This window comes from Ictidomys tridecemlineatus, chromosome 10, assembly GCF_052094955.1.
Source record: "Ictidomys tridecemlineatus isolate mIctTri1 chromosome 10, mIctTri1.hap1, whole genome shotgun sequence".
NCBI lineage: Eukaryota > Metazoa > Chordata > Mammalia > Rodentia > Sciuridae > Ictidomys > Ictidomys tridecemlineatus.
Genome location: NC_135486.1, coordinates 33,450,641 through 33,478,340, shown reverse-complemented (window position 1 = coordinate 33,478,340; position 27,700 = coordinate 33,450,641). Strand labels below are relative to the sequence as shown.

General features: G+C 53.3%; 1 protein-coding gene across 22 annotated transcripts in view; it reads right to left on the bottom strand.

The window, feature by feature from the left end:
- Window positions 1-1,063: 1,063 nt before the first annotated feature.
- Window positions 1,064-27,700, bottom strand: part of Nfasc (neurofascin) — a 174,483-nt gene continuing 147,846 nt past the window's right edge. For 11 of the 22 annotated variants that reach the window (XM_078022672.1, XM_078022673.1, XM_078022674.1 and 8 more), the window contains 3 exons: window positions 12,810-12,941; window positions 10,559-10,628; window positions 1,064-7,409 (listed from right to left, as the gene is read on the bottom strand). In XM_078022672.1, coding sequence (XP_077878798.1) covers window positions 7,178-7,409; window positions 10,559-10,628; window positions 12,810-12,941 — 434 coding nt within the window. In that variant the 3' untranslated portion in view covers window positions 1,064-7,177. Of the gene's footprint in view, window positions 7,410-10,558; window positions 10,629-12,809; window positions 12,942-19,828; window positions 19,982-21,318; window positions 21,436-25,043; window positions 25,275-27,700 lie in introns of all 22 variants that reach the window. The other 11 variants (XM_078022665.1, XM_078022662.1, XM_078022666.1 and 8 more) reach the window with 2 other exon arrangements.

The following is a 27,700-nucleotide window of genomic DNA, read 5'->3' as shown; positions in this document are numbered from 1 at the left end:
ATTTGATTAATGACGGAGATTCCTTTGAGGGGCTTTGTTTTCTAGTATGCAGTTTTATGCATTGTTTCAACAATATTGAATGTCTGTTCCCTGCCAGGCAAGATGAATGAATGGGGTCCAGAAAGAAGACGGGTAGGAGACAGGGTATCCCTGCCACTGTCTCTGCTTCTCCCAACTTCCTCGGCATGGCACCCCTTAAATGCTGTGTGTGCACACAGCGCCATGTTGGATCAGGGGTCTCTCCACAACTGCACACATTCCTAAACCAGGCGCCCTACCCTCAAAATACAAATTGTGCAAGAATTTCCCCCAAATGACAGTGACTTTAAGATGGTCTGGGAGACCACCAATACCAGAGGAGCTCTCTGAGGCCCTTCAAAACCATTTGATTCCTTGTGTCGTGAACCTCTTGACACCCTCTCCCACTGTGTAGTCCTTTAAAAAGAAAGAAAGGATAGTAAAACAACATGCCCCTTTTTTCTATTCCCAAAAGCCTAGTCAAATTAGGGGAACAATGAGAACAAGTGTGGCTGGAAAGTCCAGATACATATTCCGCTGAAGGACCGGGGCTTCCTCTTCTGCACATTGGGATCCAGGGCAAGTTAGAGTTACCTGGAGAAAGCTGTTTACTTGCATGCACACCAGGAGAGTTGCTTCCTGGGCAGCTGTTCATAAAAGCAAACTAAGCAAGCTAATGCTGAGTATCACTATCCTACAACTTAATATATAAAATCCTCCTTTTGGTGGCGACTGGTGTAAAACCAAGGGCACTGTGGCAAGGATATATGTCCCTCGTCCCACTGGCCACCACTGGACAGGATGCTTGGCAGAGCACCTCGAGGTATGGAGGAGCTCTCTGTTCAATCCACTGCCACAGAACTCCTCGTGGGGCAGCCTCTGATCTCTGGTAAGCTTTCCCCAGTGAGTCATATGCTTGCGGGCTGTCTCCAGGTCCTTTCTTTGGCCTTTCTGCAACCTACTCCGTTTCCCCGGGCACAATTGGGCCTGCAGATGTGACACCTACCCATTCACCAAGGAAAATGAGTCCATCGCATGCCCAGAATCCATTTTGAACAACTTTTATTATACGTTTAGTGTTCTCTATACAAAAGAAATCAGTCTTTTTTTTACAGTGATTCAAAAAAAATTCCGAATAATTTGGCCTTTTCATTGTTCATGCAGTCAGTTTATAAGTCCATGTATTAGACGATCCTCCACAGCCCAGAAAAATCTTCCCTTCTGAAGGTCGCGGTGACGCCCTCAGATACGCATCTGTCGCCGACAACGTTGGTTAATGCAAAAATCAACTCACGAAAAGGAAAGAACACGATGTGAGAGGGGTTAAAACAAGGCCTACTGTGGAGAGTTACATGTTTAACCAATGGAACCAAGATCAGACCGATGGGCGGGCGTGTGGGGACATGGGAAGGGATGGAGACGAGGGAAGAATTTCCCCACCAAAAGAACACACGGGAATGGTGTGTGGGGCGCAGGGCCCAGGTCTTCTGGGGTCCGGCATGGGCTGGGGGTGGGACCAGGACAGAAGGCGGCCATGTCACAGGCGACTAATGCTCAGCTCGAGAGGAGTGAGAAGAAGTTGGCAAAGAGCTGGGGAGCCGGGCAGAGGGACAACACTGACTGAGGACATTGCATTTGGGAATCAGAAAAAAAAAGAGCAGGCCAGGGTCATCTGATCTGCATCATTTTTCAAAAAACAAACCGAGTAATACACAAAATTCTGGATATCTCTTCCCAGACTTTTGTGTTTATTGCTTCTCTGAAGTCTTTACAGCGGCTGAACTCCAGCCCAGCAAATCCCAGGTGGCAGGCTCGCCAGAGCCCTGCTGCCCCCTCAGCACCTTGCAGCCAAGAAAAGGACAGAGACCCCTCTGCACCCTCACTTCTGGGGAATACAGTGTGCTGAGGGTCCAATACGTGATGGAGCGAGAGTTGCCATGCTGGGGTGGGGGGTACAGTCTAGTTTCACAGTAACAGACATCGATCAGCCGTCATTCCAGTCTAGTAGCCAGGGCCGCCTGTCACTGCAGGGCTGGCTTAACTGCACAGACAGGCTGATCGTGAACTCAGAAAAATCTTTTTTGTCTTTCATTTGGGGAGGTCTTGGGGGGATGTGCAGATGGTAGAGGTATGGCAGGGGGAACCAGCCGGGCAGATCTGCAGTAATACCTCTGCTTTAAAGGAGGCAGTTGTGGTGAGAACACTGGACAAGGAGCCAGAAGGCCCAAGTTCAAGTCCTAATCCTACCTAAACGTCCCAGCTCTGTGGTGTTGAGCAAGCCCCTGTGCTTGCCTGCCTGCGTCCTCATTTCTTTGTCTGCCCAATGAGTCATTTCAATTAGATCAGCTCTGAGATTCCTTCACAGGCTGAAATCTGACTGTCCTGAGCCAGACGCCTTGGTATCTGTTTCATTTCCACCCTTATCGCCATGAGCATCCATTTAATACTAAGGTACTCCTAAGAGGAGCCCTGCCTCCCGGGGCGGCTTAGGTGCTGTTGTGTGGGTCTAACAGCTTTCTCTAGGTGGTCATCCTCTTTCCCCTTGGCCCCTCCCCTGAAAGTGTCTCAGGAAGGCCCCTTCCTAGAAAAGGACCAAAAGAAAGCGTCCTTCTTTGGGCTTGGACTGTGCCACCAGGTCCAATGGAGCTCATGCAGGGTGATCCTGTCTATTAAGGGAGGGGCCTGGCCAGGCCTGGCATTGGCCAACTTGCCTATGTCTCCCAGGGCGCAGAGTCTCCTTACACTTCAAGCTCTTTGCTTTATTGGTCTGAGTCTTCTGTTTTTAATCAGTGACCTCCCACATGCTACTTCGTCACACACAGTTCAGGCAGAATCCTTCATTTCACTAGAAAGAAGTCACTCCGTGGGCCTGACTGGGTGGACCGACCACAGCCATGGGCTTAGGTTTGGCAGAGGCTGGTTGGACTGGTGCCTTGGGACCCCACCCAAAGTTACGAGTGGGAGGCAAGCTCTGGGCTGGCCTACCAGGTAGGAAGCTGCTGCCTTCCCACTGAGAAGTGTCCCTGGCCCCAGTCTCAGCCCATGGAAGCCTGAGAAATTTCTCGCTTTCAGATGATCAATCTCATAAAAGCTGAGACAAAAATGCATTGAATCCCTGCTCCTTCCATCAAAGGCTGAGGGCAATGCCCTAAGACTTCGCTGGCCTCCAGGACGTGCCCTGAAGGCTGCAGCTCCTGGGGAATGTTTTCCTCTCTTTTGGATCACTCTGTCTCTAGGTCCTGCCCACAGCAGTCACCCAAATAGGGCCTCTCCCCTCCCCCAGGCTGCGCACCATGCCTACACACAGCCCTTTGAAGCTCATCTCACAGGAGCCCGGGCATGGACTGACTCTCTCCAGGACAATGACCTGGATTGCTCCCTGCTGGAGGCACTGCTCTGTGACAGTTCTGCTGTATGGATGTGAGCACATGTGGGTGCTCAGTAGCAGGGAGCTGTCCCTTAGCTAGAAACCCCACAAACCCTTGCAGATCTGCTTGCACTCCCTTCCCAACACGAACTGTGGTCAGGGAAACCAGGGGTGCACCATCTGGGCCCACGGTGCAGGCGCACCTTGTAGGATGAGCGATGTTGGCACTGGCTCACTCTCATCACTTCCAGACCTCAGGACTTGCCAGCAAGCGGGTAGACCAGATGTCTCCGACCTCGCAGGGTGACAGAGCAGAGACAGGGAGGGGTGGGTCTGGCTTTCCTCTTAGCGTCAACTCAGCCATCTCTTCAAAAGCAAGACTGGGAAATATGTGACCTATTCACCATAACAAGGCAGGGCGGGAGGCAGCTATCCTGACCTCCGCGCTCCTTCAGGTGGACCCCTGTCGTCTGTTCAGAGAGGTATTAAAAGGAGGGACCGAATGGGGGCACAGGCACAGGAGTAGACAGGTTAAGCAACTCGCCCCAAAGGGCAGAGCAAAGAGGCTCCAGGAGCAGGACTGATCCTCTGCCCCACCCATTGGTTTTGCTGACCAGCCGGACTAAGTCCTGGAAACTTCTCCCTTCCACTCTGGAGCCATCAGAGGCTTGAGCAATGAAAGGCAGAATGCTCCCGACTCAGTGGCTCCTGTCTCAAGATGGTTCCAGTCATGTCAGTCCTGCGAGGGCTGAGACCACTCCTGACCTGCCTCACCTGGTACTCAGGGTTCAAGCATTGGCCCGGCTGGATCTTCAAAGAGTATTGATGAATGGACACGAGGGCAGACGAGCGCTCAGGCAGCTGCAGCACTGTGGCTGAGCACATTGGCGGATGGCAGTTCTAGTCGATGGAACTTTTAGAGCCACTGTAAGATGACCACCTGCCCCACCCGGAGAGGCTGAAGCACCAATGGTAGGGCCCACTCCTGGTGTTGTTGTGAGGATGTTTTGGGCAGTTGCTTGAAAGGCCCAGCTAGCAGTGAGTGCTGGGCAATACTGCTTTCCTGTTGAGCTGGATGGACCGGCATGGGTGCTATGGAAAATGGCCTCTCCTCTTCCTCTAAGGAATGCCTCCTTAGCCCTGCCACCCACACACCTCCAGTCTTGAGCTCTCTGAGCACCCGTCATCTTTGCTTGGGGAAAGCGGTTCTTCAGTCCCAATTGCTCCTGCTATGGTCTTGTGGTGGTGGTGTAGGGGGGGCAGCTGTCAGCACTCACAAAACAACAGCCCAAGAGAGGCACTAACAGCAAAGGACGATGGTACAGAGGATGATGGTACAGAGCACGGTGGGACACTGGAACAAGGTGCAAAGATGACCTGAGCTGACCTCTCCCCAAGACCCTTCAGATAGAGAAAGCCCCTCAAAGCCATTGGTTTGTGCAACAGACTTTCCAGAGGTGAGGAGATGGCTCTGTGATGTCGGACAGCCTCTTCCTCCCTAGGGCCTTCTGTGAATGGGCTCACTAGCATGGACAAAGCAGGACCAAATGAGGGCCTGAGAAACTGACTGCTCAGGTCCAAAGCATATTCTGGAAAGGCTGGTCATTTGATTCAGCTCACAGGTACATGTCCCTGACACTTCCTTTCAGGGACAGTGGGCCTAGACTGCAGGACTGCCCAGTTGCATCCAAGCAGGAGTTGGAAGAGAGCCAGGGGACAGGACCCTGAGCTTATCCCCAGTCCCCTTCTCTTAACCCTGTCCCCTTTCACCAAGAGAGAGCTGCCTCTCAGGCCTCTGGGCAGCAGACCTGGAGGCAGCTTGGGCCACAGGGCCATTACTTTCTAGTTCAAACAACATTATTGGCTCAGCTCTGGGCTATGGTTTCTTACCTGCAGACAGAGTGCGTGTGTGCCTATGAGCTTGACCTTCAGCTGAATGATTATTAAGTGATGTAAGCATTGCTAATACCTCTGTGGCTTAAACATGTGGCAAATGATGCTTTAATAAAGTCTCTGAAGGACACGGCCCTGGTCCTTTCCAGGCCCCTGGATGGCAGCTGGAGGCTCAAACTGGAGGCTGCGTCAGTAGCAGGTGATCCATTCCTGGGGCTCAGCCTCACCCTCCTGAAACCGACTTGAGCTACAGAAACAGTGACAGGGGCACACGCAGGCTCAAGATCTCCCTCTCTCTGCATCACTGAGGCTAGGTACCTTTGGTTTCAAAAATGAATTAGGTGGGGAGGGTGAAGGCAGCACCTTCGGTCTGAGAATTGCAGGTCTGCGAGTCTCCATGTGGGCAACGGGGTAAGGGTGTGTATGGAGTGGCTGCTTGTGGTCCTGCAGGGACACTTGCATAGGCTGCCCTGATTCTGAGTCAGACGTCACTGGAGGCTTCAAGGCTTGCAGGGAGGGGCTGGGAACCTGGGAATTCCAGGGACAGATCAGAACTGCATAAGGCATACGAAGAGCACTGAGTCCTCTCTGGGTGGGGGCGTCACAGCACTGTTAGATGGCGCCACCACAGGGTCCCCTGATATGTATATATACCCTAATGAAAGGACAGACAGGCTCAGTCTTGGGGCAGCAGGTCTCCACCCACACATCACGTCAAACACAAGTCTCAACAGCATACAGAATTGACCAAGGAGACGACCGACATCTGCTAGAGGAGGAAGAGGGTGGTGGTTTACACCCCCGAACACACCAGCAAGGCTTCTGCATTGCAGGGTTCCATCTCCTTGAGGGTAGCAGCGTAGACCCTGGCCAGGTGGGCGGATGCCCTCTGCTCTGGACATAGTGGGTGTGGTCCTCTCTCCTACATCCCTGTATTCACTGATGGGAAGGAAGGAGTCCAAACCCAGCCCTTTGCTTCTCTCCAGAGGTGCACACAGTTCCCAAGAGACCAGACCCCTGACTTTCTTCTGCTGAGGTCCAGTCATTGCAATTGAAGTTCGTACCATCAGTGCCCACTCCTGTGCCTCCAGCTTCTCCTTCAAAGTCAGTGCAGCTCATTCTTGGACACTCTGGAGGCAGGGGCAGGGTAAGAACGAGGAGACAGAGGTAAACTCACCTCCCAAATGAACCAGAGAGGGGCGAGGCGACTGCCCAACCTCTCCCTGCCAAAAAATACTGTCATTTTCCAGGAAGGAGCCAAGCCCAGCTCAGCAACTGACAAGACAGAGGCAGATGGGTTGGGAGCAAGGGTGGGGGACAATATGGCAAAGAAAGGCATCCTCCAGAAACGTGCTGGCCCAGCGGCGGTTTGAATACTACGGCTCTTCTCTACGTTCTGTTAGGGATCCGTCCTTTCCATCTCTTTGTGGTTTCCTGGGGGGAGAATCCACCTATTCTTTCTTTTTCCAGGAACACATCTTCAAAAGAAAATGGAGACATTGGGTCTGGAGGTTTGGAAGATGCACAAAGCAAAAATAAAGTCAATGAAAGTACGGTAACCGACAGGACCGGGCAAGGGTGTGGGCCGAGGCCAAGGTGGGCGGTGGGATGGACGCTCAGGGTGGCTGCGAGATGGGGCAAGGGACCAGGGTTCCCTCAGGTGAGCTTAGTCACGGCTCTAGCTCTCCCACACTGGTGGCACCCAGGGGTGTGGGGGGTCATTGGGAGGGGGCTTGTGGGTAGCTGGGTGGCCACTGATCCTCACAGCTTGGCAGACCCCCATTTTGTACCCTTGTCCCTGAAGGTGGTGGAGGCTTTGTGGTCGGTCTGCAGTGGCTTCGTCTCCCCCTCTCCCCTCCTCCCACTTTTAAAGTAGTGGCTGTGCCCGGGTGGGCTCCGTTAGGCCAGAGAATAGATGGCATTGACGGGTGATGTGGCCTCTGAGCTCTCGTTGCCCTCTGTTTCCTCCTTGTCCTTTTTGACCGTGTACTGGCCAATGAAGGAGCCATCTTCATTGAACTGCCCTTCGCCGCCTTCCCCATAGTCCACCAGGCTGTCGTCACTTTCCTGCTGCTTGATGGTTCCGTCCAGAGACGTCTGGCTGCCCTGCAGGGGCTTGTTGTCCTCATCACTGGCCAGAGAGAGACAGAAAATCAGGGCCTAGTGGGTCCAGCACAACCCAAACCAGGTAGGGTGGGACAGGGCAGTGGACTTCCTGCCAAGCACAGGCCCTGGGGATCAGCCAGGCCCCATCCTCCTTGTCCCACGGGTGCTGCAAAAGGAAAGCTAAGAGGCCCAGTGAGGACAAGCGTCTTCCTTAAGGGGAGATGGCATGGGTGCAGGGCAGGGATTGGGGAGCAGGCTTCTGGATTCCTGGTGTGGGATCCTTCCCACATGACAGGCCACTATCACAGCGGGAGGAGGTAGAGGACGGCCACCCCATGAGAGGCAGAGCCTTAGCTTGTGAGATCACGTGGGGTGGCAAGAGTCAGGACAAGGAGTTCTAGTCCTGAGTATGCCCCTGTGACCTGTCCATGGAAGGTGGATCTCCTATGACTCTGCAGGGCAAGGCTCTGCCCTTGACCAAAGCAAGGGTCTTGCTTTGGGATCAGACCTTCCCCCACCTTGCCACCTCCCTGTCTCTGTGCTGCTCCCTTGGTTATCTGGCTCATCCACAAACAGGTGCTCCTGCTTTGGGCCTAGCACATAAGAGAGGCGGGGTCGTGGGAGACAGGGGCATACAGAGAAGCACTCGAGACCAGCAATTTGAGCACTAGGAAGGTTTGGAGGGTTCTGCCAGCCCCAGCCCCCAGCCCTGTCATTCAGCTCTCTCCTCGGAGAGCTGGAGGCAGGTTGGTAAAGTGGCACTGGCCCATGGGGCCCAGATGCCTGATCTGAATAGCTGCACCCTGAGCCATTTCTGCCCCTGGCTAGGAAAACTCTGTGTGCCCTTTAGGCTCAGAGGGGGGACCAGGTGCTGCTGGCTGCACTTCAGAGGTGAGCTGGGCTCCCAGGCACACAGCAGATGTGGACCAGCGGTAGGGACTGGGGGGCCCAGCAGGTGGGACCACAGTGGTGCCAGGCAGTCTAGGCAGACATGCTGCACCCTTCTCTGCTCCTAGCCCACTCTAAGTTCTTCCTGGATGTGGGTAAAACAACCAGCTGAGGTGCCATTACAGCAGGCAGTGTATTCTAATAACTGCACTGGGCAAAGACAGCCGTCGGGGAAGGCCTCAAGCTGGAGCCAGAGCTGAGCAAGATACAAGAAAAACCATTAGCCCAGTCCCTCCAGGGCACCGAGTGAAGGCAGCCCATTAACACAGCCTCCCGGTGCTCTGCGGGCAGTGCTACGGGAGGGACAGCGGTGGAGGGAAACCAGTGGTCTCTAGGGTTGTGCTGAGTTTGTGCAGGAAGTGGATCTCTCTTTGCAAACTGGCAGAATTCATTGCCAGGCTCCTCAGCCCCCTTGCCAGTCTTTCACCCTGCACTCTTCCCTAGGCCCTTTGCCCCACGCAGGAGCAGGAGAATTATTATGCAATTTGGGGGGAATTCCTGTCCCCGTTTCAGGCGTATCCACTGGACAGAGGTGGCCCCAAAGGGGAGGGTTCAGGGTGGAGGTTCTTGAGGGTAAAGGGGACCTAAGTCTGGAAGAGCAGATCTCACTTAAAGGAAACTTGAATAAAAGAGTGGCCCTGGTCTAGTCACCTATTGGAGTGGCCTCCGGAGACCCTCAATATCCAAGAGGACAGATTTGCAGGGAGAGAGGCAGAGAGCCCCATCAGAACTCAGCCACAGGACGGAGGAAGATGAGGAGGGAGAACACACCTCCTGGCTCTCCGGCCTGCACCTCGAGCAGCTTAGTTCTTCCTCTCACTTATCTGGGACTTTCCCAGTCTGGGACGCTTGGACTCATGCACCTGGGGCTCTAGGATGGATGCTGCAGGGCCTGTGCCCAAGGTGAGCACGTGTGCCCATGCTGGCTGGGCATGCAACTCCTGAACACAGTGGGCCTTGGGGACAGCGCGCAGCAGGTGCTTTAGCCCAACAGCTTTGTTTTCCAGGGGAGGAGAGAGGCACATGAGGAAGCAGCTTCTCTTAGTGTAGGATGCCCACCCTGTGTGTCCACCTCTGGCTATGCTGAGGGTCTGGGGGAGAAAAGACACCTTGGCCTTGGAAATGAAGACCAGCTCATGGGGAAGTTGGACCCTGCCAGGGGAGCCTGGGAAGAAGGGGCTGCATCTCTGTGCCTGTCCTTCGGGAAGGACGCTGGAACTGTTTGGCTGGCTGTGGCTCCTAAGCTGCCAGACCGGCACCCATGTGGACAGTGACTCCACTCCCATTGGTCTGTTGAGGCTTGCCAGGCTGCTGATGGGCAGAGAGGTGGAGGCCCAGAAAGGATAAAGAGAGGCCAGAGAGTAGCAGTGACCTGGACTGGCTAGTAACCAGGTGGGGGCGGGGAAGGAAGGCCCTGGACAGACCTTTCCACTCACTTGGTATGAGAACAAGATTCCATGACCCACCCAGCACCATTCCTGAAGGTTTTTTTTTTTTTGGTGGTGCTGGGGATTTTCTGCCTCATTCTTGAATTCAGAATATACCTGCCATTCAAAGGGACAGTTGACGATTTTGTTACATTGAGATACAAAGTCCTGTTCAGATCCATAGGAGAGCAGCACTGGCTGGCAGTCCAGCCCCTGTCCTCTCCAGCTCTGCCACTGGGAAGTGAATGTGGGGGCTTGGGCAGGTCTCTTCCCAGATGGGCCTCAGCCCTGCCACCTGGGACACAGGGCACTGGACCTCTCCGAGGCCCATCTACCCTAGAGCCCACAGATGTCACCAGGTTCGAGAGGAAAGAATCTAGACTTCTTTGCCCCACCCCGTCACTGCCCGAGGCTTAGACACTACATCCCCCGGTCCTTATCCTCAGGGTTAGGGGTGGTTGTAAGCAGAGAAGCCTGAGTGGAACTCATTTCACAGCAGGGGGGGCCCAGGCTTCATTTTTAGAGGTAAATGGTAGGAAGAAACATATAAGCAGCTTGAGTTGTGCAATTGTGTGAATGGAGTGTGTTGGGGGTGGGGGAGCAGCCTCGTCCTCTTTGGTCAGAACACACAACCTCTCTGACCACATGTCCTCTGCCCAGGCACGGCCAGAGAGTCAGAGGTGACAGCCCTGTGGGTGAGGATGTGGACACACTGCCTTGTGGCCCAGCAGCTCTGAGGGGAGTGGGCTGCCTCAGGGCAGGAAGGACAGCTGCCAGTCAGGGGGAGGAGGTCCCGCACCTGTAGTCAAAGGAGCCATCCTCTTCTTTGGGGTCTTCAGGGCCAAGGGGAACGTCCTTCTTTTCTCGCACTTGGTCAGTAAGAGAAGACAGACACTGATTAAGAGTAGGCCCCTGCTCTCCAAGGCCCTACGGCAGGTGGGGCCAGAAGACACCGCCCTGGGCCTGTCCTCACCTCCCACCCCTAGACACTCTTTAATAAGACACCACACTACCATCTAGCCACTTTTAATAAGATGCCATCAATTCTTCCCAAAGTCAATCCCTTGATTCTGCCTCCTCCTGCTCACTCCAAGGGCTCTCTTTACATCCCTGTTAACAACTAAATCTCCTCCCACCAAGCTCCCACTGCCTCTGCAAGGGCTCCTCCCCACACCCTGGTAATGTGACCTTTTCCTCCACCAAAGGCACACCCTCCCTTGTTCACACCCTTCCTCTGCTCTGTATTAGAATCCTTTGTGCACAGTTCCTGTGCCCTTAACAGAATGCAGTTCTCTCCTCAGGGTGGGGACTGTGTGTTTCTCCCAAGCTGCTGGCAGAGTGCCCTGGTCAGGGAAGACACTTGTCACACTGGGGATGGAGGCGCTCTCCTATCTGGGTCTTTACTGAGGTGCCCTTTTCCTATGCACCCAGCCTAGGCCTGCCTTGCTGTGCTGTGGCCATTCCCTAGGAGTCAGCTGCAATGTCAAGGACAAAAATCTCTCCTTTAGTATCCCTGGCACCTAAAACAGGCTGGCATGCAGCAGGCACTTACCTGAGGGTTCCTTTTTAATATATTTATTTATTTTTTGGGTAGTTATTGGGGATTGGACCCAGGACCTTGCACATGCTGGGCAAGCACGCAACCTCTGAGCTATACCCCCAGGCCCACGAGGGATGCTTTATGTGTTCTTTTAAAAATACAAGTCAGGACAATCACTCCTATTTTCAGTGAGGGGAACTGAGGTCTTGAGTGGTGAAGACCAGATCACATAACTAATTAGCAGCCATATGAAGCTGAGAGGACAATTGGTGCTGGCCCTGGGCTCCTGGGTCTCTGTGTTTTTAACATGCCAGGGACCTACCCTGGAGCTGGAGGCAGGGAGGCGGGCTTTGGAGGGCTTTCTGGGAGGAGGATGGAGCACTTTTGAATAGGCTCAGAGTACATCTGGTGAGTTCCACTGGGATGGGAATGACTCAGTGAGTCCTCCCAAGTCTTGATGTGACGTGGAAAGCTGGACCTCTCCCTAACTCTGGCTTTCTCTCTTATGGAAGGAAAAGAGTTGCAAGAACAAAGTGAAAAAGCATCCCTCACTGGTAAGGAATTGCAATTTCCTGAGCTCCCTCACTGCAATGGAAGCAGAACCCCAGGGCCCTAGGGTCTGAGTGTAGGAGGGCAGGGGAAGGAAATAAGACAGAACCTCCTCTCCCTTCCAGATCCTTTGTGTTGAGCTTTGGCGAGGACCTCTGTATAGTGACAGGGAGAAGGAGGTGTCTGGGGAGCGTGGCATAGTCTGGTCATGGGGCTCTGGAGCAGGGAGTGACTTCATCCTGCAGCCCAGCAGGAGTTCTGCTCCAGAGTCATCCATTACCCTGTCTCCTGTCACCCCACCCACCCCGTCATAGACAGATGGCTTGCTTGCCCCTGCTTGAAAAACAATCAATATTTTCAGAAACAAGAATGCCAGAGGTCCTTGTTCTTGACCTTGGTTTGTCTGGGCTGGAGGATCTTGGCCATAGAAGAGAAACGCCTCTTTGGGACTCAAAGCCCTTTAAGTGCTGTGGAGTTCAATCAGTGCCATCCACTCCTCAGCCTCTCCCTGCTCCCCCTTTCCAGTTATCTGAGATCCCCTTTGTCCCGCGGAGGGGCCAGCTCTGCCACCTCTTTCATGGGTGTGCCCATCTGCCCAGACCCCTTCTCTTCCCATGTTATCTAAAATGCCTCTCTTCCTTCCTCCTTCCCTGGGACACAGGGTCCTAATGAGATTCAGGCTGGAAAAGAGCCAATTTGTGAAGCAGATGGGTGGTGAGTGAAGGCGAGGGAAGGGCAACCTCAGCAGGAGCCAAGGTTCCTTCCATCCCTCTCTGGAGCGGCCTGGACCTCACCATCCGCCCACCTCGGTGGACATAATTAACTCAAGTTCTTGCCGGTGGCACTAATGCAAAGAGCAGGCGAGAGGGCCACGGTTCCAAGTCTCGGACTGGGCAGATCAGGCGGGTGACCTGGTGACTGGTGGGAAGGTTCCCTCACCTGCTCCCCTCACAGGTCTCACCTGGGTACTTGCCACCGCGACTCCTCTTGATGAAGCAGACGATGAGCAGGATCAGCACCAGGAGGGCGATGGCGCACATGAGCCCAATGAACCAGCCCTGGGTGGCGATGTCCGCCTGGTTGTTGGTGTAAGCTGGGGGGAGGGGGTCAGAAGCAAATCCATGAGTGAATGCATGGTGTGTGGGGGGAGGGGAGCCCGAGGCTCAGCTATGGCACATGGATGGTTCTCCTGGAGCCTAACACTACCATCTAGCCACTCTTTGGCCCAAACTATCTGGCTAAAGGGACAAAAAGAAAACAGTTAAAAAGAGCCAAGTTGAAAAGATCAGAAAAAACGCAAAAGAAAGGCGGAAAGGCGTGCAGGGAGCGGAGAAGCGGCAGGAGGCTGAACAGGTGCTTTAGGAAGGGCATTTCCTCGGGACGAGGCTGGGCATTCTTGCAAACCAGAGGGATGGCCACAGCCTAGTGGGGACTCAGAGGAGGCCAGGGATTGTCTGTGGAAGCACAAGTCCTGTGAATGGTTCTGTATGCCACCCATGGGAGTGCGAGCTGAGGTCATGCTGCGTGCACCCGCTGCCAGAGGCCTGGCGGGCCTGCACAGGTGCAGAGCCATATCCCTGCCCACAGCGGGGTGCCAAGGCAGCCAGCTGTCTTCCTGGCAGTGGGTCCTGGGCCAGGTGGAGGAACAGGTCGTCCTGTGCCTTTTCATGTCTGCCCAGCTGGGCTGAGCCTGGCAGCAGACGGTCCAGGCCCAGGTTCCCCCAGACAGGATGGCGCTGATGCTGGGGCTGCACCTTCTACTCACTCCATCCCACTTCCAGACACTGCCCCATGAGAGAGCCCTGGTGGCCTGTGACACATCCCCTCACCCTTTCCTTGTCCCTGTGACAGTGCCCTCTGTCTGTGCCTGGAGACCTGCCTAAGCTCCCTTTGGTTTTGAAGGGCACACAGGAGGGCCTAAAGAACAGGAGCCCAGGGGTCATCGGGTGGTGTCCACAATGGGTGGGATTGGGGCTTAGGAGCACATGCTCAGGACCCTCTCTGTTTTCCTATCACTGGACTAAAGAAGAAAACACACCTCCAGAAACACAGCCTGTCACAGACACTGCGGCATGAGGTAGGAAGAGGTCCAAGGAATGGACACGGCCAAGCAGCTCTGGAGCCTGCCCCATCCAGAGAGGCCTGGGAGCACCTCACAGCAGCAGGAGTCATGGGACCACAGCACCACACCTTCCCAGAAGGCACATGGGAAAAGCATGGGGCCCCCAGGGCTCTGTGCACCCCCCACTCCCACCACATGCCATCTGTGGGCCAATATCTGGGCATAATCACATCCTCCGCTGTTCTTGGGAGCTACGACTGTTTTCTGTGTTTTTCAGTGCCCAGCCCAGGGCACTGCAAAGGGACGGCTCTTAGTAAATGCTGAAGACTGACAGATAAGTGCTCCACCTCCAGATGGACTGCTCTGGAGGTCCAGAGTAGCCCTGCAGTAAAGCAGTTGAGTCCAGTAAGAACCCGACTTGTGATGACCCTGATCTGTGTGTGCTGTGGAGAAAAGCTCCATCCGGCTGGCAGACCACTCCCTACACAGTGTCAGAAAAATCTTCCCCAAGCCCCACGCAGAATCAGATCTCTTCCTTGCTTTAACTCTCCAAAGAGTCTCATTGCTTTTGGAGAAAGAGCTGCATTCCTCATCCTTACAGGCTCTGTCAGAGCTGAACCTGGCCACCCCTCTCTATGTCCCACTCTGCTCACTCTCCATGCACTAGCCACACTGGCTTCGGTCATTTCTGCCTTGGAGAGTCCCTAAGGACGGCCCTCCTGGATTTCCCCAGTTTAGGCAAAGGCCTCCTCCTCCACCCCCACAGTCACTCTTGATCAGAAAGCTCTAATTTATCTTTTCCGTAGCACTTGTAACCATTTGACAAATTACTACTATTCATTTATACTGATAAGCACTTCACGGGCCAGGCACGGCTCTGGGCACTTTCCCACACATTATCTAATCCGTCCCACTGCAACCTCATACATTAGGCAGGTTTTAATTTTTATCCTATTTTACAGAGGCAGACATGGAGGCACAGTTTAAGCGACTTACTCAAGGTTGTGGGGCTAGTAACTGTCAGGGTTAGGATGTGACCCCAAGCTGTCTGGCCCCGGGAGTCTGTGCTCTGCCATTCCACCCTGTCCCTCTCTCCAGAAAATAGGCTCAGGGATGGGGCTTAGCCTGGTCTCCCCAGGGCTGGAGGCAGAGCCTAGTGTGTGTGGGGAGCTCCACTGCCATTTGCTTGGAAGAGGAACCCTTGACCTCCTTGCCTTTGTTCAGCCACCCCCACCTTGGTCTGAGGGGCCACTGTCCACCTTAAACTCCACCCTGTCCTTCCCAGTTCCTGGCAGGGGGTCTCTGACTTCACCTCAGCTCTTCCAGAGCCCAGCTGGAGGGAGCCCAGCTGGAGGGAGACGCAGGCCCAGGCCTGTTGGGGATTCACTTGTCATTCTTCAGTTGGACTTTGCTGCCACCTGGCAATCCTTTTATTCCTCTCTCTGTCCCTCCAGCCAGCCCAACAGCTGTGTGTCCAGAACCTGTCCTCCCTCTCCCTCGTGCGGCTCTGGCTGCCGTCTGCCCACATCTGCGCGGACCTCCCGTATTCCACGGACACTCTGGGGACCCTGGAAGCTTGAAGCCTCTGCAGCTGTCCCCTCCTCCTGCACCAGAGGCAGGACCCTCTTCTTTCCCTCCTCCCCCAAACTCTCTCCCCTGTCACATAAATGGGACCCAGTGTTGCCTTCCTTGGTCCTTCATTCCCGCAGACTTCTGAACACCCTGGTATCACATTCCCTTTCTTCCTCTTCGCCGTTTCCTTCCCGTCTGTTAAACTTGTTGAGGTTTCTTGTGTCTTAATAACCCTGAGGAGCGTGCTAGGCCTTCCAGCCCCAGCTCATGCACGGTCCTGTTTAGGGGAACTCCTCCATTTCTCGTGGGGCCAGCTCCTGCCCAGTCCATTCTTCAACCCCACAAGCTGACCTCAAGCGTCCGTCGCCAAGCCTGCCTTTCCCCAGCCGCCCTCCGTGCCCTGCCTCTTACCTATGGCGGGACTGGTTCCAACTTCCCAACTGGCAGCCCTCTTACTCATCTCTCTGTTGTCCCTGCTGCCAACTCCACAGCTGTGAGCCCAAAGCTCCCTCCTGGTGGCACTGATGGCATGTGCCTCACTGCCCCCCGCCCCCCCGCCAGTGACTTGCCACTCTTGCCCCGTCTAATGGCTGCAGGTGCTCTCTCCCATCCACCTCACGGTCCGTTCTAGAGGGTCCCCTCACATCACGCCCCCAGGGCCAGTGGAGGCAGTGAGGCATTATGTCATGCTCTAGGATGTTTCACCGTAATGCCACCTGCCTTCTCCACCCCAGCCTGGCCTTCAGGGTGCTGTGTAGTCTCCTTCTCTGTGCTTCTGCCCATCCTACCAAGAGAGCCTGGGCCGCCCTCTTCCAGCTCACCAACTTTCCACGTTCTCCACCTCCTTCCTGAACTTTCCCTTGCTCCAACTCACACCATCTCTGGACTCTGACATGGCTCCCAACTATTCCACACAAATGTAACATTAAATTGTCCTGTTTGCTGGATCCTAATTGTACTATTAAAGTCTTGAGAACAGGGGATCTTCTTGAGCCCCCTAGAATTTAGCATGATGCTGGTCAAATAAAAGAGAACAATGACTACATGTAATCCTAATGTAATACAGTTAACCTGGGATCCTGCTCTAGGTTTTACCCCTAATGCCACCTAGGGGTCACATTTATGCTGGCTTGCCCACACATGAGGCCCTAGTAGACCAATCACTTCACTTGTGTTTGGACAGTGGCACATATTTTTTGCAGAGAAGTTGATTTTGTTATCTTCTTGGTGCCTATTCTTATCCTCTGGCTGCCATCTCCATGATATTCCAAGTCACAATTCCAAGGCAAAGTGGCCACATGGGCAATTTAGAAAGCAAACATACCTTTCCACTCCGGACAGTACCAGGTGAGTTCAAGCATACCTTCAGTCCTTACTGAAGGGTCAAAGAATTTCCTATGACATAGAAGGCAATGATGGCATATGCCTCACATACCCCAGTGGGGTATGTGGGCCCAACCACACCCCATCAAAATGAGTTAATTTCTCAAGAGCCAAAAGAAATTTAGGATTTAATGACCTCACTTGGAAGGTGACCCCATGGCTTGGGCTGTGAGAGGAAGGATTTTAGCAAGGCTCCCAGGCAGTTCCACTTGACTGCCCAGGCTATCCTCAATCAATCTGCTATGCTGGTTTGGGGGCCAATGCTCTCAACATTCAAGGAGCTGGTGCATGTACACCACCACCTTCAGCCAGGAGTGATGGGAGCCTGAATAGCACCCAGCCAGTGTAGGCCCAAATGTCTTTCGCTCTGGACCAAAGCCTCAGTGTCAAGCCCCACCACTTCCCCAACGCCATGAGACACAAGCACTACACCTGCAAAAGAGGCGGTTCCACCGACTCCTGTGTCTAGCTGGGAGGAATTTGATTGGCTACAGAAGATAGGCCAGTCAGCCAAAGTCAGCAGAATTCTGGAACAGGGGTCAAGTAACAAATATAACAGATAGCCTTTCCTCATATACATGTGGCTTGGCTGCGGTCACGTAAGCACCACTGTATACCCCTCCATGCCCTCCTTCCCTGTTCTGTAGTTCCTCCTGCCTTCCTGGGGTCAGAGCAGGCCCAACTGCTGGCCCATCACCACCAAACACCACAGGACAGGAAGGCTGCCTGTCCCCCCGCCCACCCATATAACCTAGCTGCAAAGGGCCAATGGGTCTCTAAGGGTCCCTCTGAGGGTCCCAGGTTATGTGTCTGCAACACCTCCCGTCTCTTTGGTTTCAAAAGCTTCAAGGAGGCGATTAACATCTCAATGGGATCTTTTTGGTGAGGGCTGGAGAGCCCAGTAGCATTTCCAGTGGTTTCCTTCCATTTCCTTCCAGAACTACTGCAGAATGTTGCTTCTGCTGACTAAAGTGACGACGGCCTGCGGTTGCCTAAATGACCAGTGGTTGGGGCCCAGAGATGCTTGTAAATTTGCTTTGATGAAACATGAGGATCTGGGGGATTGTGTGGACTTGTTTCTGGAGTCCACTCACAGGAAACAGTACGCATTTCTGAAGGATTTACACACACACTAACAGGCATACACAGACTTTGGAAAGTGAAAATATTTTCTCTCCCCATGCGGTTTGCACATAGTAATTTCCAGCAAGCCTGGGAGGGAAATGAGCAATACGAACTCAGAGCTAGGGTCATGAGCCTGCCTGCTCCAGCGTATGGGGAAGAGTCTGGAAGATGTGGCAGTTGTTCTGAAAGCAGGAGAAGAGAAATAAGTCTCTAAGTCAACATTCAGAAATAGGGGCTTTGGCTGTGGAAGAAGTTGCTGCAATTTCTTTCTGTACTGTCTGCCTATTACCTGGACACAGAGCAGGATACCCCCAGGGCCAGGACCTGCTGGGTCCTTTTCTCTCTGGATTTCTCTCCCTAACCTCACCCACAGTGGCAGAGCTTAGCATCCCAAGAGGCTAAACTCTGAAAGAGCAGGCTGCGCTGGCTTCCGAAGCATTTCCTAGGGCGGGCCTCTATTCTCACTATCATCTTTGCTTCCTGCCCCTGTTCTGGACTCAAATTTATAATGAAGTACGATGAAATGAAATGCATGCACCAATGAGCAAGAGCACAGGACCCCAACTGGGTCAGAGTCCAGCCACCTGCTCCGCTTGGTCAACTGTCCAGTTGCCTGGCTCCCTGTGACATGACAGCCTGGCTGCTCAGATATCCTGCCAGAGTTGGCCCAGCTAGCCCCAAGTGAGGAGCCAGACTCCCTGAGTCTCAGTGGCATGGAAATGTGCATAATAGGCGGAGGCACAGGGAGGAGGACATATCTGGAGGGACCAGTCTAGAAAGGGTAGGGGGAGACAGATATACAGATGGGCAGTGACTCCCAAGATGCAAGCTTGCAAAATTAGCCTTGCTGGGCCAGGCAAGGGGAGGGTAATGAATATTCAAGTCAATGTTCAGAAATTCATATAAATCATTGTGATTTCCCCGCCCCCCCCATGCATCTAATAACCTGCATCTGATTAGAACATCCCTAGAGTCAGGGGCTGATCCTTTTCTCTCTTAATCTCTCCCCCCACCCCCACAAATACCCTTCCTCCCAGAGCTTAGCATACAGGCTGATTTGAAAACTATACACAACCCAAGAGTCTGCAAGGCCACCAGGCTCCCAGCCACCCCTCCAGCAGACAGACTTCTGAACCCCAGCCCTTTCCCTGAGCCACCTGTCACCCTGTTCATTTGACACAACAAAGATTCTTCTCCATGCACAGCAGAAGCCTCTACAGAGCAAGAGCTTCCTCCCCTCCCCTAGCAGGACAAAAAGTCACCTATTTTTAGGTAAGACAAAATTGGGACAAAAATGAAATCAAAACAAAGCCTTAAACAAGTTGTGTCACGCACTGGAATTTTTCTTGACAGATGATGGTGGCAAGACAGTAAACATACACGCTGATCCCTGCTTGGGTTCCTGGAGAGATTTTTGGATCAAGTCCCTGTGACAGCCCTGTTCCCTAATCCCCCATGGAGGAAGCAGCCCCTGAACACCTGGGGCAGGCGGCCTAACTCCCAGCAGCCCCCAGACCAGCACACCACAGTTTGCATATACACTAAGCCCTTTTGTTTAGGACTTAGCAGGGGGGACCACGCAGTCCCTGTCTTCATTATACAGTCCTTTGTTTCCTTGGATCCCCATCAGCCCCAGGGGCCCAGAATCAGTTTACTTCTGGCTGTGCATGCACACCTGGTTCCTCTGGCTTCCTGGGGAACTTACACATGCCATGCAAGGTGGGGGAATCAGGCAGAGATGAGTCTTCTTTCCAGGAAGAAAAGGCAAGCCGGAAGCAGAGGATGAGGATGGAATGCCTCATGCTTGCAGGGGACGGCCAGGCCAGCTCCCCGCTCACCTGTACTGGTCATAAAGGTGATGACGGTACTGCTGATGCCCTCGTTGTCCCGGGAATAAACCCTCAATGTGTACGTCATCCCAGGATAGAGGTCTGTCAGCTGTATAGGCTGGGCCTGGGCCTTAACAGGGACAGTTTTTTTCGTATGGTTGCCTGGAGAACAGAAATCTTGGTCAGCCTAAAGCCAGGCACCGGGAGCTGGAGAGACAGTGCTTAGTTTCCTGGTCACCTGTCAAAGGTAGAAAAGGGCGAGGGGACCGCGGGTCCAGTCCACTGTACAGACCAGGAGAGAACCAGACAGCTAGCTCCCCAGTGCTTGTCCATGCAATGCTAGCGCTCTCTCTCTTCCATGATGCCCCTTCCACAAAGGACACTGTTTCCTCTTACAGTTCTCCTTCCTCACCACAGTCTTAGCGCTAAACATATCAGGACCTGCTTAAATCTTCAGCATGTTGGTGGACACTCCACTGCCCTGGAAGTGATTTACTTCCCAAGTGGGATCTTTCTGGTGAGGGCCAGAGAGCCAGTCAGCATCCCTCATGGTTACTGGAGATGGGACAGGAAGAGCCCTTGACTCTCCTTGGCTCTCACTCCTGGCTTCACCTCTCGTGTCTCAGCAAGTGGCAAAAATCACACACCAGATAAAGCACCTGTGTCTGCGCTGCAAGGCAAATGGTGTTGGTGTGTGTGTGTGTGGGGGCGCACGGGCCAAGCTGAAAAATTATATGGATCAAACAAGAGGATTCCAGATACTGTGGACACAACGTCTCCTCCAGATACAGAGAGTGAAGAGTTGGCTTGGCATTCCCAAGAGAGCTTTGAGTGGGCCATCCCAGGTGGGTTTTAAGGCTGGTGTGTGGCTCAGCTGCTTAGAGCACATGCTTGAGAAGCCAAGGTGTAGGGTTTGACCCCACAGCACCAGGGGCCTCCACTCAGAGAGGCTGGATGTCCTGACCGTGTTCTGTAGTCTAACCAATCTGTTCCTTGGTCCTAAGATCTAGGAGCAAACAGCTTGTCACCAGCTCTCTGAGACACAGGGCGCTGGCTCCTGTCTGGGACTGTGGCCCTCTGACATTCTGCTGTGAACAAAACACAGCTGGAGCCCAAGTCTGTGAACTGGCCTGGTCTATCTGGTGAAGCCATCAGGATACACATTAGGACATCAACACAGAGGTGAGCTTTGGCTTATTTTGGGGTGACTGAGAACCCTCATTCTGGGCAGGAAATGGATGGAGGGCTCGGCTGCCCGGGTCTTCCATAGTACTTGCAACTGGAGGCCTTCACTAATGGCTTTGGAAGCCCCTACCTTCTCTTTCAGTCCGCTCCTCCCACCTCTCTGCCGCCTGAGAGCATATCGATTTCATTAAGCTATAATTAAGCCAGGCTAAAAGGCCTCTCTGAGCCTGAGGGACTTCACAGGATCTCTTTAATGGCATCTACCACTAAGAGCCACTGCCGCCGCCACCACCTCCCCACACATCAATGCTTACTGTCGATGTACTCAACCACAAAGTCAGTTCCGGGCCCAAAATTGTGCTTCCAGGTGATGTTGGCCCATTTACTGTTGGGGAGCACCGTGACGTTCCATATGGACTGCTCATCGGGGGCTGGTGGGCAGGTTAGAAGAGGCGTTAGTGATGAGGAGGCTGGCAGCGCGGGAGACACTGAGACACACATGCACACCAGCATGTACACGCGCACACACGCACACACACAGCTGGAAAAGGAAAGCGTCAAACATGGCTGTGCACAGGGCCCAAAGGAGCTCCAAGCTGCAGCCTTGGTGGCCAGGCCCGAGGCAGCCATCCGGGAACGAGCGGGAGCAGTTAGGAGGACCTGAATGGGAAGGAGAGCTGTCTATGTGTCCACACCGGCGGGGTTGGGCATGAAGAGTGGGTTTTGATCCACACTGTTGGAGACTGTAACCTGGGCTTATTTCCTTTTTACATTCCTTGTCATGGATTTGAGCAGTGCCAGGAAAGAGGCCAGGAATGAGGTCTCTGGTCAGGATGCCAAAAGAGTGGGAGACGTGCTGGTTTTTTTCTTTCAACCATGGAAGTTCTATAGGAAGGTGAGGATTGTCTTTGAAAGTCCAGCAAGAAAGGATGGGGGTGCAGCTCCTTGGTAGAGCACTAACCTAGCGTGTGGGTTTGAGTTCTCCCTGGGTTCAATCCCAAGCATTCACTGCCCCCCAAATCAAGAAAGAGTCTCAATGAAATGTGTAGGAAGGACGAGATCAAATATGGGAAAACCCTACTGGGCTTTTAAACTGGAGAAGGACAAGGGTCATCCAGATGAGCGACCTGGAGTTGTTCTTGGTCAGTGAGACCCTGGGTGCCACACACAACCACCCCCGATTGCCTATGGTGACTGGGGGCTTAGAACTTGGGTCCCAAGCACAGACAGTATGAATCCTTCTTCTCTCTGTCAGGGACTAGATGGGACCAAGAGAAGAGAACCCCTTGACACCCAACCTTCCAACCCTCAGTGATCCGGATACTAGAAGAACACCATTCGGTTGGCTTCTCAGCCCCACAGAGTCTTTGAGGCTTGATCTCTCTGAAACACAGAGGACATTAATTATCTAGCTCCTATGAGCTGGGAGCTACTTTATCAAAGCCATGGCGCTGTCTGAAACCATAGTCTATGAACAGAAGAATGGCACTAATCTTCAAATGCAATCACTTTTCAAGAGTCCCAGCAGTCTGATTACCCCATTTTCCAGCAAAGATTTAATAGTGGAGGACTAGCATGAAGCCTTGTATTTCAAAGACTTTACAAGGGTGGCTTCTGTATATTTTATTAGCATGCAAGGGGGCACTGTCACCAACTCACTTGTCAAAAATAAATGAATAGAGTACATCAGGGATGCATTTATTCATTATCTATTTGACATGTGACTGAGTCTGCAGGGCTGGAGAAGTGATAAAAGACTTCCTGGTTTTTTTCACTTCAAAGAAGTCTCTTTTCTACTACAACCCTGTCAGGTGGCGGCTTGCCCCAGGTGAACATGAGGCATGTTAGGTGAAGACCAAAGAAGAGGTGTCACGAAGACACCTGAGGGTACTCTCCATAGGGAGGGCAGAGGTAGGCTTCGCCACTTGTCTGCCAGATATTTCAATTGTACTGGCTGCTTTAAGCCCCCTCAAATCCCAGCTCTTTGGAATTTGATGGTTCTTGCTAGTGGGAATGAATTCATGATGAGCCATGTTTTAAGGAACCGAGTTTTTTCCTCCTTAGCTTGGGACCCTGTAAAATAGATAGAGTATTTGTGTTTGGTCCCAATATAACATTGACCTAAATCTGACTATTTTCCAGGGTACAAAGATGGGGGCGGGGGCGGGTTTTAGGAAAGATCCCGCAGTGGGAAACAAAATGATTCAGAGATGGAAATGGAAATAAGGCATTGCACACAGAGAGGTCAAGATGCTGACCACTAAGGAACTGGAAAGTTCAAAGAGAAGGACCAAGAAAGCAAGCCCTCAATAACCAAAACCCAGAGACCAGTGAAACTCCACGTCACATACAACCTCAAGAATGGGATCCTAATTGAATAAATTATACTCCATGTATGCATAATATGTCAAAATACACTCTACTGATATATCTATCTAAAAGAACAAACTAGGAGGAAAAAGGGCAAGAGAGGAGACACCCACATCCTTCCACTGACTCCTGGCTTGAGTTAGGGAGTGTCCCTGAAATCTAAAAGAGACATGTTAAGAACAAATATAAAGGCCCCTTTCACTCTGAAAAAAGAAAACTTAATGAGAAATTTTGTTCAAGGATGTAAGATTAGATAAAGATGAGAACTGATTTTAAACATCCCGAGTGGCAGAGCCGTTCTGCCACATCAAGGGAAGTGGGGATGCTTGAGGAGTGTCCCTGAGCTCGAGATAAGATCAGCACCATGGCCATGCCCTCTGCAGCATCTCAGACCATGTTTAAAAACTTGGGTGTGAGTCGTGGGGCCAGGTCTGGGAGGCAGGCCTATCTTCCCAGAAGGCAAGTAACTGCCCAGGAGCAAGATTCACTGTTCCCCGGCTTCTTGGCACACCTCTTCTGTGAGTTCAAAGCACTCAATGACAAAGATGCTTCAATATGGCACCAGAGAACAATCACTAAGTTGCTGACCACAACCTCTAATAGCCTAGCAAGTTTCTCCTCAGGCAACTTTCTCCTCAAGTGAGTTCTACTTAAATGCTAGATATTGCGTGGATAGAGCGAACTGGTGGTTTCAAGATCACCTGTCTCTCCTCACTGCTCATTAACACCATGCAATTGAACTGAAACAAATACACGCACATCAAGCCTCCATGCTCTTTCAGGGGGCTGAGAGAAGAGGGTCAGTTGGGAGGCAGTGAAGCCTCAGGGTGGAGGATGTGCTAGCTTGGGACTGCTGGAGGAGAGTTCTGGGGGCATCTGGCCAGCCTTATCAACTGCCTTGTGCTGATTTGATAGCTGACCTGTGGGCTCAGGAGCCTGAGACCCTCCCCTGGGTTCTAAGGAAAGACTGATGCTCAAGTTCAGAAGCCCTGCTGCATCCCCTAGGGTCGCCTAGGCTGGAGAGCAGGACCTCCTGGCTAGCGGAGGGATGCAGAGTTGCACATTCTCCTGGCTCCATCGTCCAGCCCTGGGATCCATCCTGACCAGGGGACTCCCAGAATGGCTGCAGTTTCCCTTCGAGGCATGCATCTGGGGGTGTAGGAGACATGGACGGGAAGAGACATGGAGCCCACTTTGGGCATTATGGGACAACCTGGCAATACCATTTACTGGAAGCTCTGACTTTTAAAAATAAACGTCTCTAAGAGTTCCTTGGGGAAAGAGAGGCTAGGAGGAAAGTGGGATTCTAGGAACGGAGCTGCCTGGCGTGACCAGTCACTTTCTGCTCCGTGGCCTCAATTCTGCAAAGCTGGGCACAGATATGGGGGGAGCCAGAAGCTCTCAGGGCAGCTGTGTTAAGTTCCCTGTGGAGAGCTCGACGTGGGGTCCTGAATAAGGAGCAGTGGCCTCCTTATTCAGGGTGCAGGACCACCCAAGCAGGGGCAGTATGTATGTGGCGGCTCTGGGCCCCTAGGCTACAGGCAGACCCTGCCCCAGACCCCACCTCCCAGCTGGAGGAGGCTACGATTGGTCTCTTAAGACAACTAGGGAGGTGGGCCCCGAGGGGACGAGGGGACGAGGCAGGCGCAGGGGCAGTGCGCAGCAGTACCGGATTCCTGTATCTTAGTCCCGGTGGTGGTGGTGGGAGGACTCTCCGTGGTGGTGGCGGCAGTGGTTGTAGTAGTTGTGGCGACGGTGGTGGTGGTGGCGATGGTGGTAGGCGCCACAGTTGGGATGATGGGGACTGTTGTGGCTTCGGTGGCGGCGGCAAGGGCAGTAGCATCAGTACTGCTCACAGCGCCTGTGGCGCCCACGGTAGTTGGGGGCAACGTGGGAGGAGCTGAGAGGGAAACGCAGAACAGCCGAGTCCGGTTGGTTTGGCTGCGCCCCCTGCACGCATGGCCTCCCGCGTGCACGTGAGGCAGGGCGCCAGGGGAGGGGCTTAGAGATCGAAGCCTCCCCAAGCGAAATGAGCAGCCCCGCAGCCCCGACGGGTTGGCCAGCGGAAACACAACCATGGAAAAGGAAGAGAATGAAGCCTGGATGCGTTTCATTTTCTTCTCATGGTCTGTGTGGTCGAAGCACCCCGCATGCACCCAGTAGAGACCCGAGGGTAGCACAGAGTCCCAGGCCAAACGCCATCCAGACACACGACCAAGCAGCACCAGTTGGGTCCAGCCCTGGAGCCCCAGTCTCCTCTGAGGTGTGCAGGCGGCTGGGCCCTGTCCTGCAGGGGCACAGGGCAGCCTGCCATTCCCAGCCCTTTACTCCCAAATCACCCTTTGTCACGCCTGCTTTAGTGCAAACAGCCACCCAGAGCCAACGGGACAGAGAACAGTCCCCACTCTGCAAGGGAACCTTGCAAGCTCCATCTGCAGCTCCCTGTGCCTACCCCTGCTCTCAGCCACCAGGCTTAGCTCTTCCTGTTGTCCTTGGCCTCTCCTCCCTCTCCCCCCCTCTCTCCTCTGCCTAATGATGACCCTTCCCCCTATGATCTCAATTACCCTGACTTCAGCTAACTGCTTTTCTTTCTAGGAAATCTGGGGTGCAAGTACCCCAAGTCTCTCCTGTTCATGTCAGAACCTGGGAAAAGGGCACTGATTGGATCTGTCCTGGGCAGCACCATCTTCCCAGCCTGCAGGAGACACAAATCCCAGCTGCCAGGGGGTGTCCTTTCTTTCTAAGTCTCCCTCTGGGGCACAAGGTGGGGGCACAGGATGGTTCAACCTGGGCTCACTTTCTAGTACCCCCAGATCCCATCCAAAGCAATCCTTGGCTATCAGTCAGTGCTGGGGGCCTACATCTATATATTATATACACGTGACTACTTCTTCAAGGATCCAACTTCCTTCTCTAGAAGGGCCATGGAAGCTAACAAAGGGTTACCCTATCCTTACTCTCCACTTTCAATATTTCAATATTCAAAAACTGAGAGTGTAAGAAGAATGATGGGGGCAAATCCAAGATCTACTTCTCTGCCTTGCACTCCATCTCCTGTGATCTGACCATGGCCCATTTAATAGCGTCGATGTTAATGGGGCAGCAGATAGAGAACTTAGGCATAAACAGGTAACTCTCTCAAGGAATAGTGACTCTCCTCCCTCCCTTGTATCTCTAGAAGTTCAGGAAAATAATAACCCCTGTCTCTTCCACTCCCCACAGAAGAGGGCTAGGGTGGGGGAAGCCAGAGCAAGAATTGCCGGAGGGCTTTTCTGTGCCCAGAATCAAGTGACCCTAAACTCTTCAACCAGGGCCTGACCAACAAAAGCCCTTTCATTCCCTTGGGTATTCAGTATTACAAGTTCTCAGCAGAGAGGGGGGGAATGCTCCTGGGGTCCCACTGCTTTCCTGTTCTAAGATCAGAGGTGTCACTGGCGCTGAGGGTACTGACCACAGGAATCACACTGGGGAGCGGACTATGCCCCACGCATTCCAGGGATTCCTGGGCAAGTTCAAAGCCAACAACACTATGGTCCCCAAGTCCAGTCAACTCAGGAACGCATGGGAACATGAGGGACTTGGGGACACATACCCACACCCACACACAAACACACACACACACACAAGCCAGAGGGACCCACGAGGCTGACCCTTTTAGGGTTGCTACCTTTTAACTTGAATGACCCCACGCTGGGTAGTTCAGGGACAGGTGCAGTGATTGTACATTACCAGGCCCTCGAAACTAAGTTCAACCTCCCCCAAAGCCCCCCCCCACACACACGGTCCTTGGCTCTTGTACAGGGACATCCACATTCACCCCCACAGCTCCCACAGGGCATTCTAACCAGAGCCCTGGGGACAGAGATGCTGAGAGAGACCAGAGAATGTTCCTCACTTGGCACCGCTGGCCAGAGACAAAGGTAGGTCATGATTCTGGGGAAGGTTCCACACCATCTGTGTCCACCCTCTAATGGCTACTTCTGCCATCACTTTCTCTCTGCTGATGCCCACCTAGCTGCTTTCCCAGGGTGTTCGTGAGAGGGAATACACAGGGAGAGGGGATGGCAGCCACTGCCCAGGCAGCCTCTCTGGATGCCTGCTCTCTGTTACTGTGAGGACACACCCTCAGTGGGCTGAGGTCACAGCTGGCGAATCAAAGTGACCTCTGATCCATCCATTCCTCTGTCTACTGTCCCCAGACTGGACAGGGCCACTGGGGACAGGGAAAGCAGAGGCAAGAAGGAAAGGCCGAGGGAGGCAGAGCAGAGTTGGGAGCACGGGCTGTCCGAGGGCTGGGACAGGTGGGCAAGAAGAGACACGTTTCCT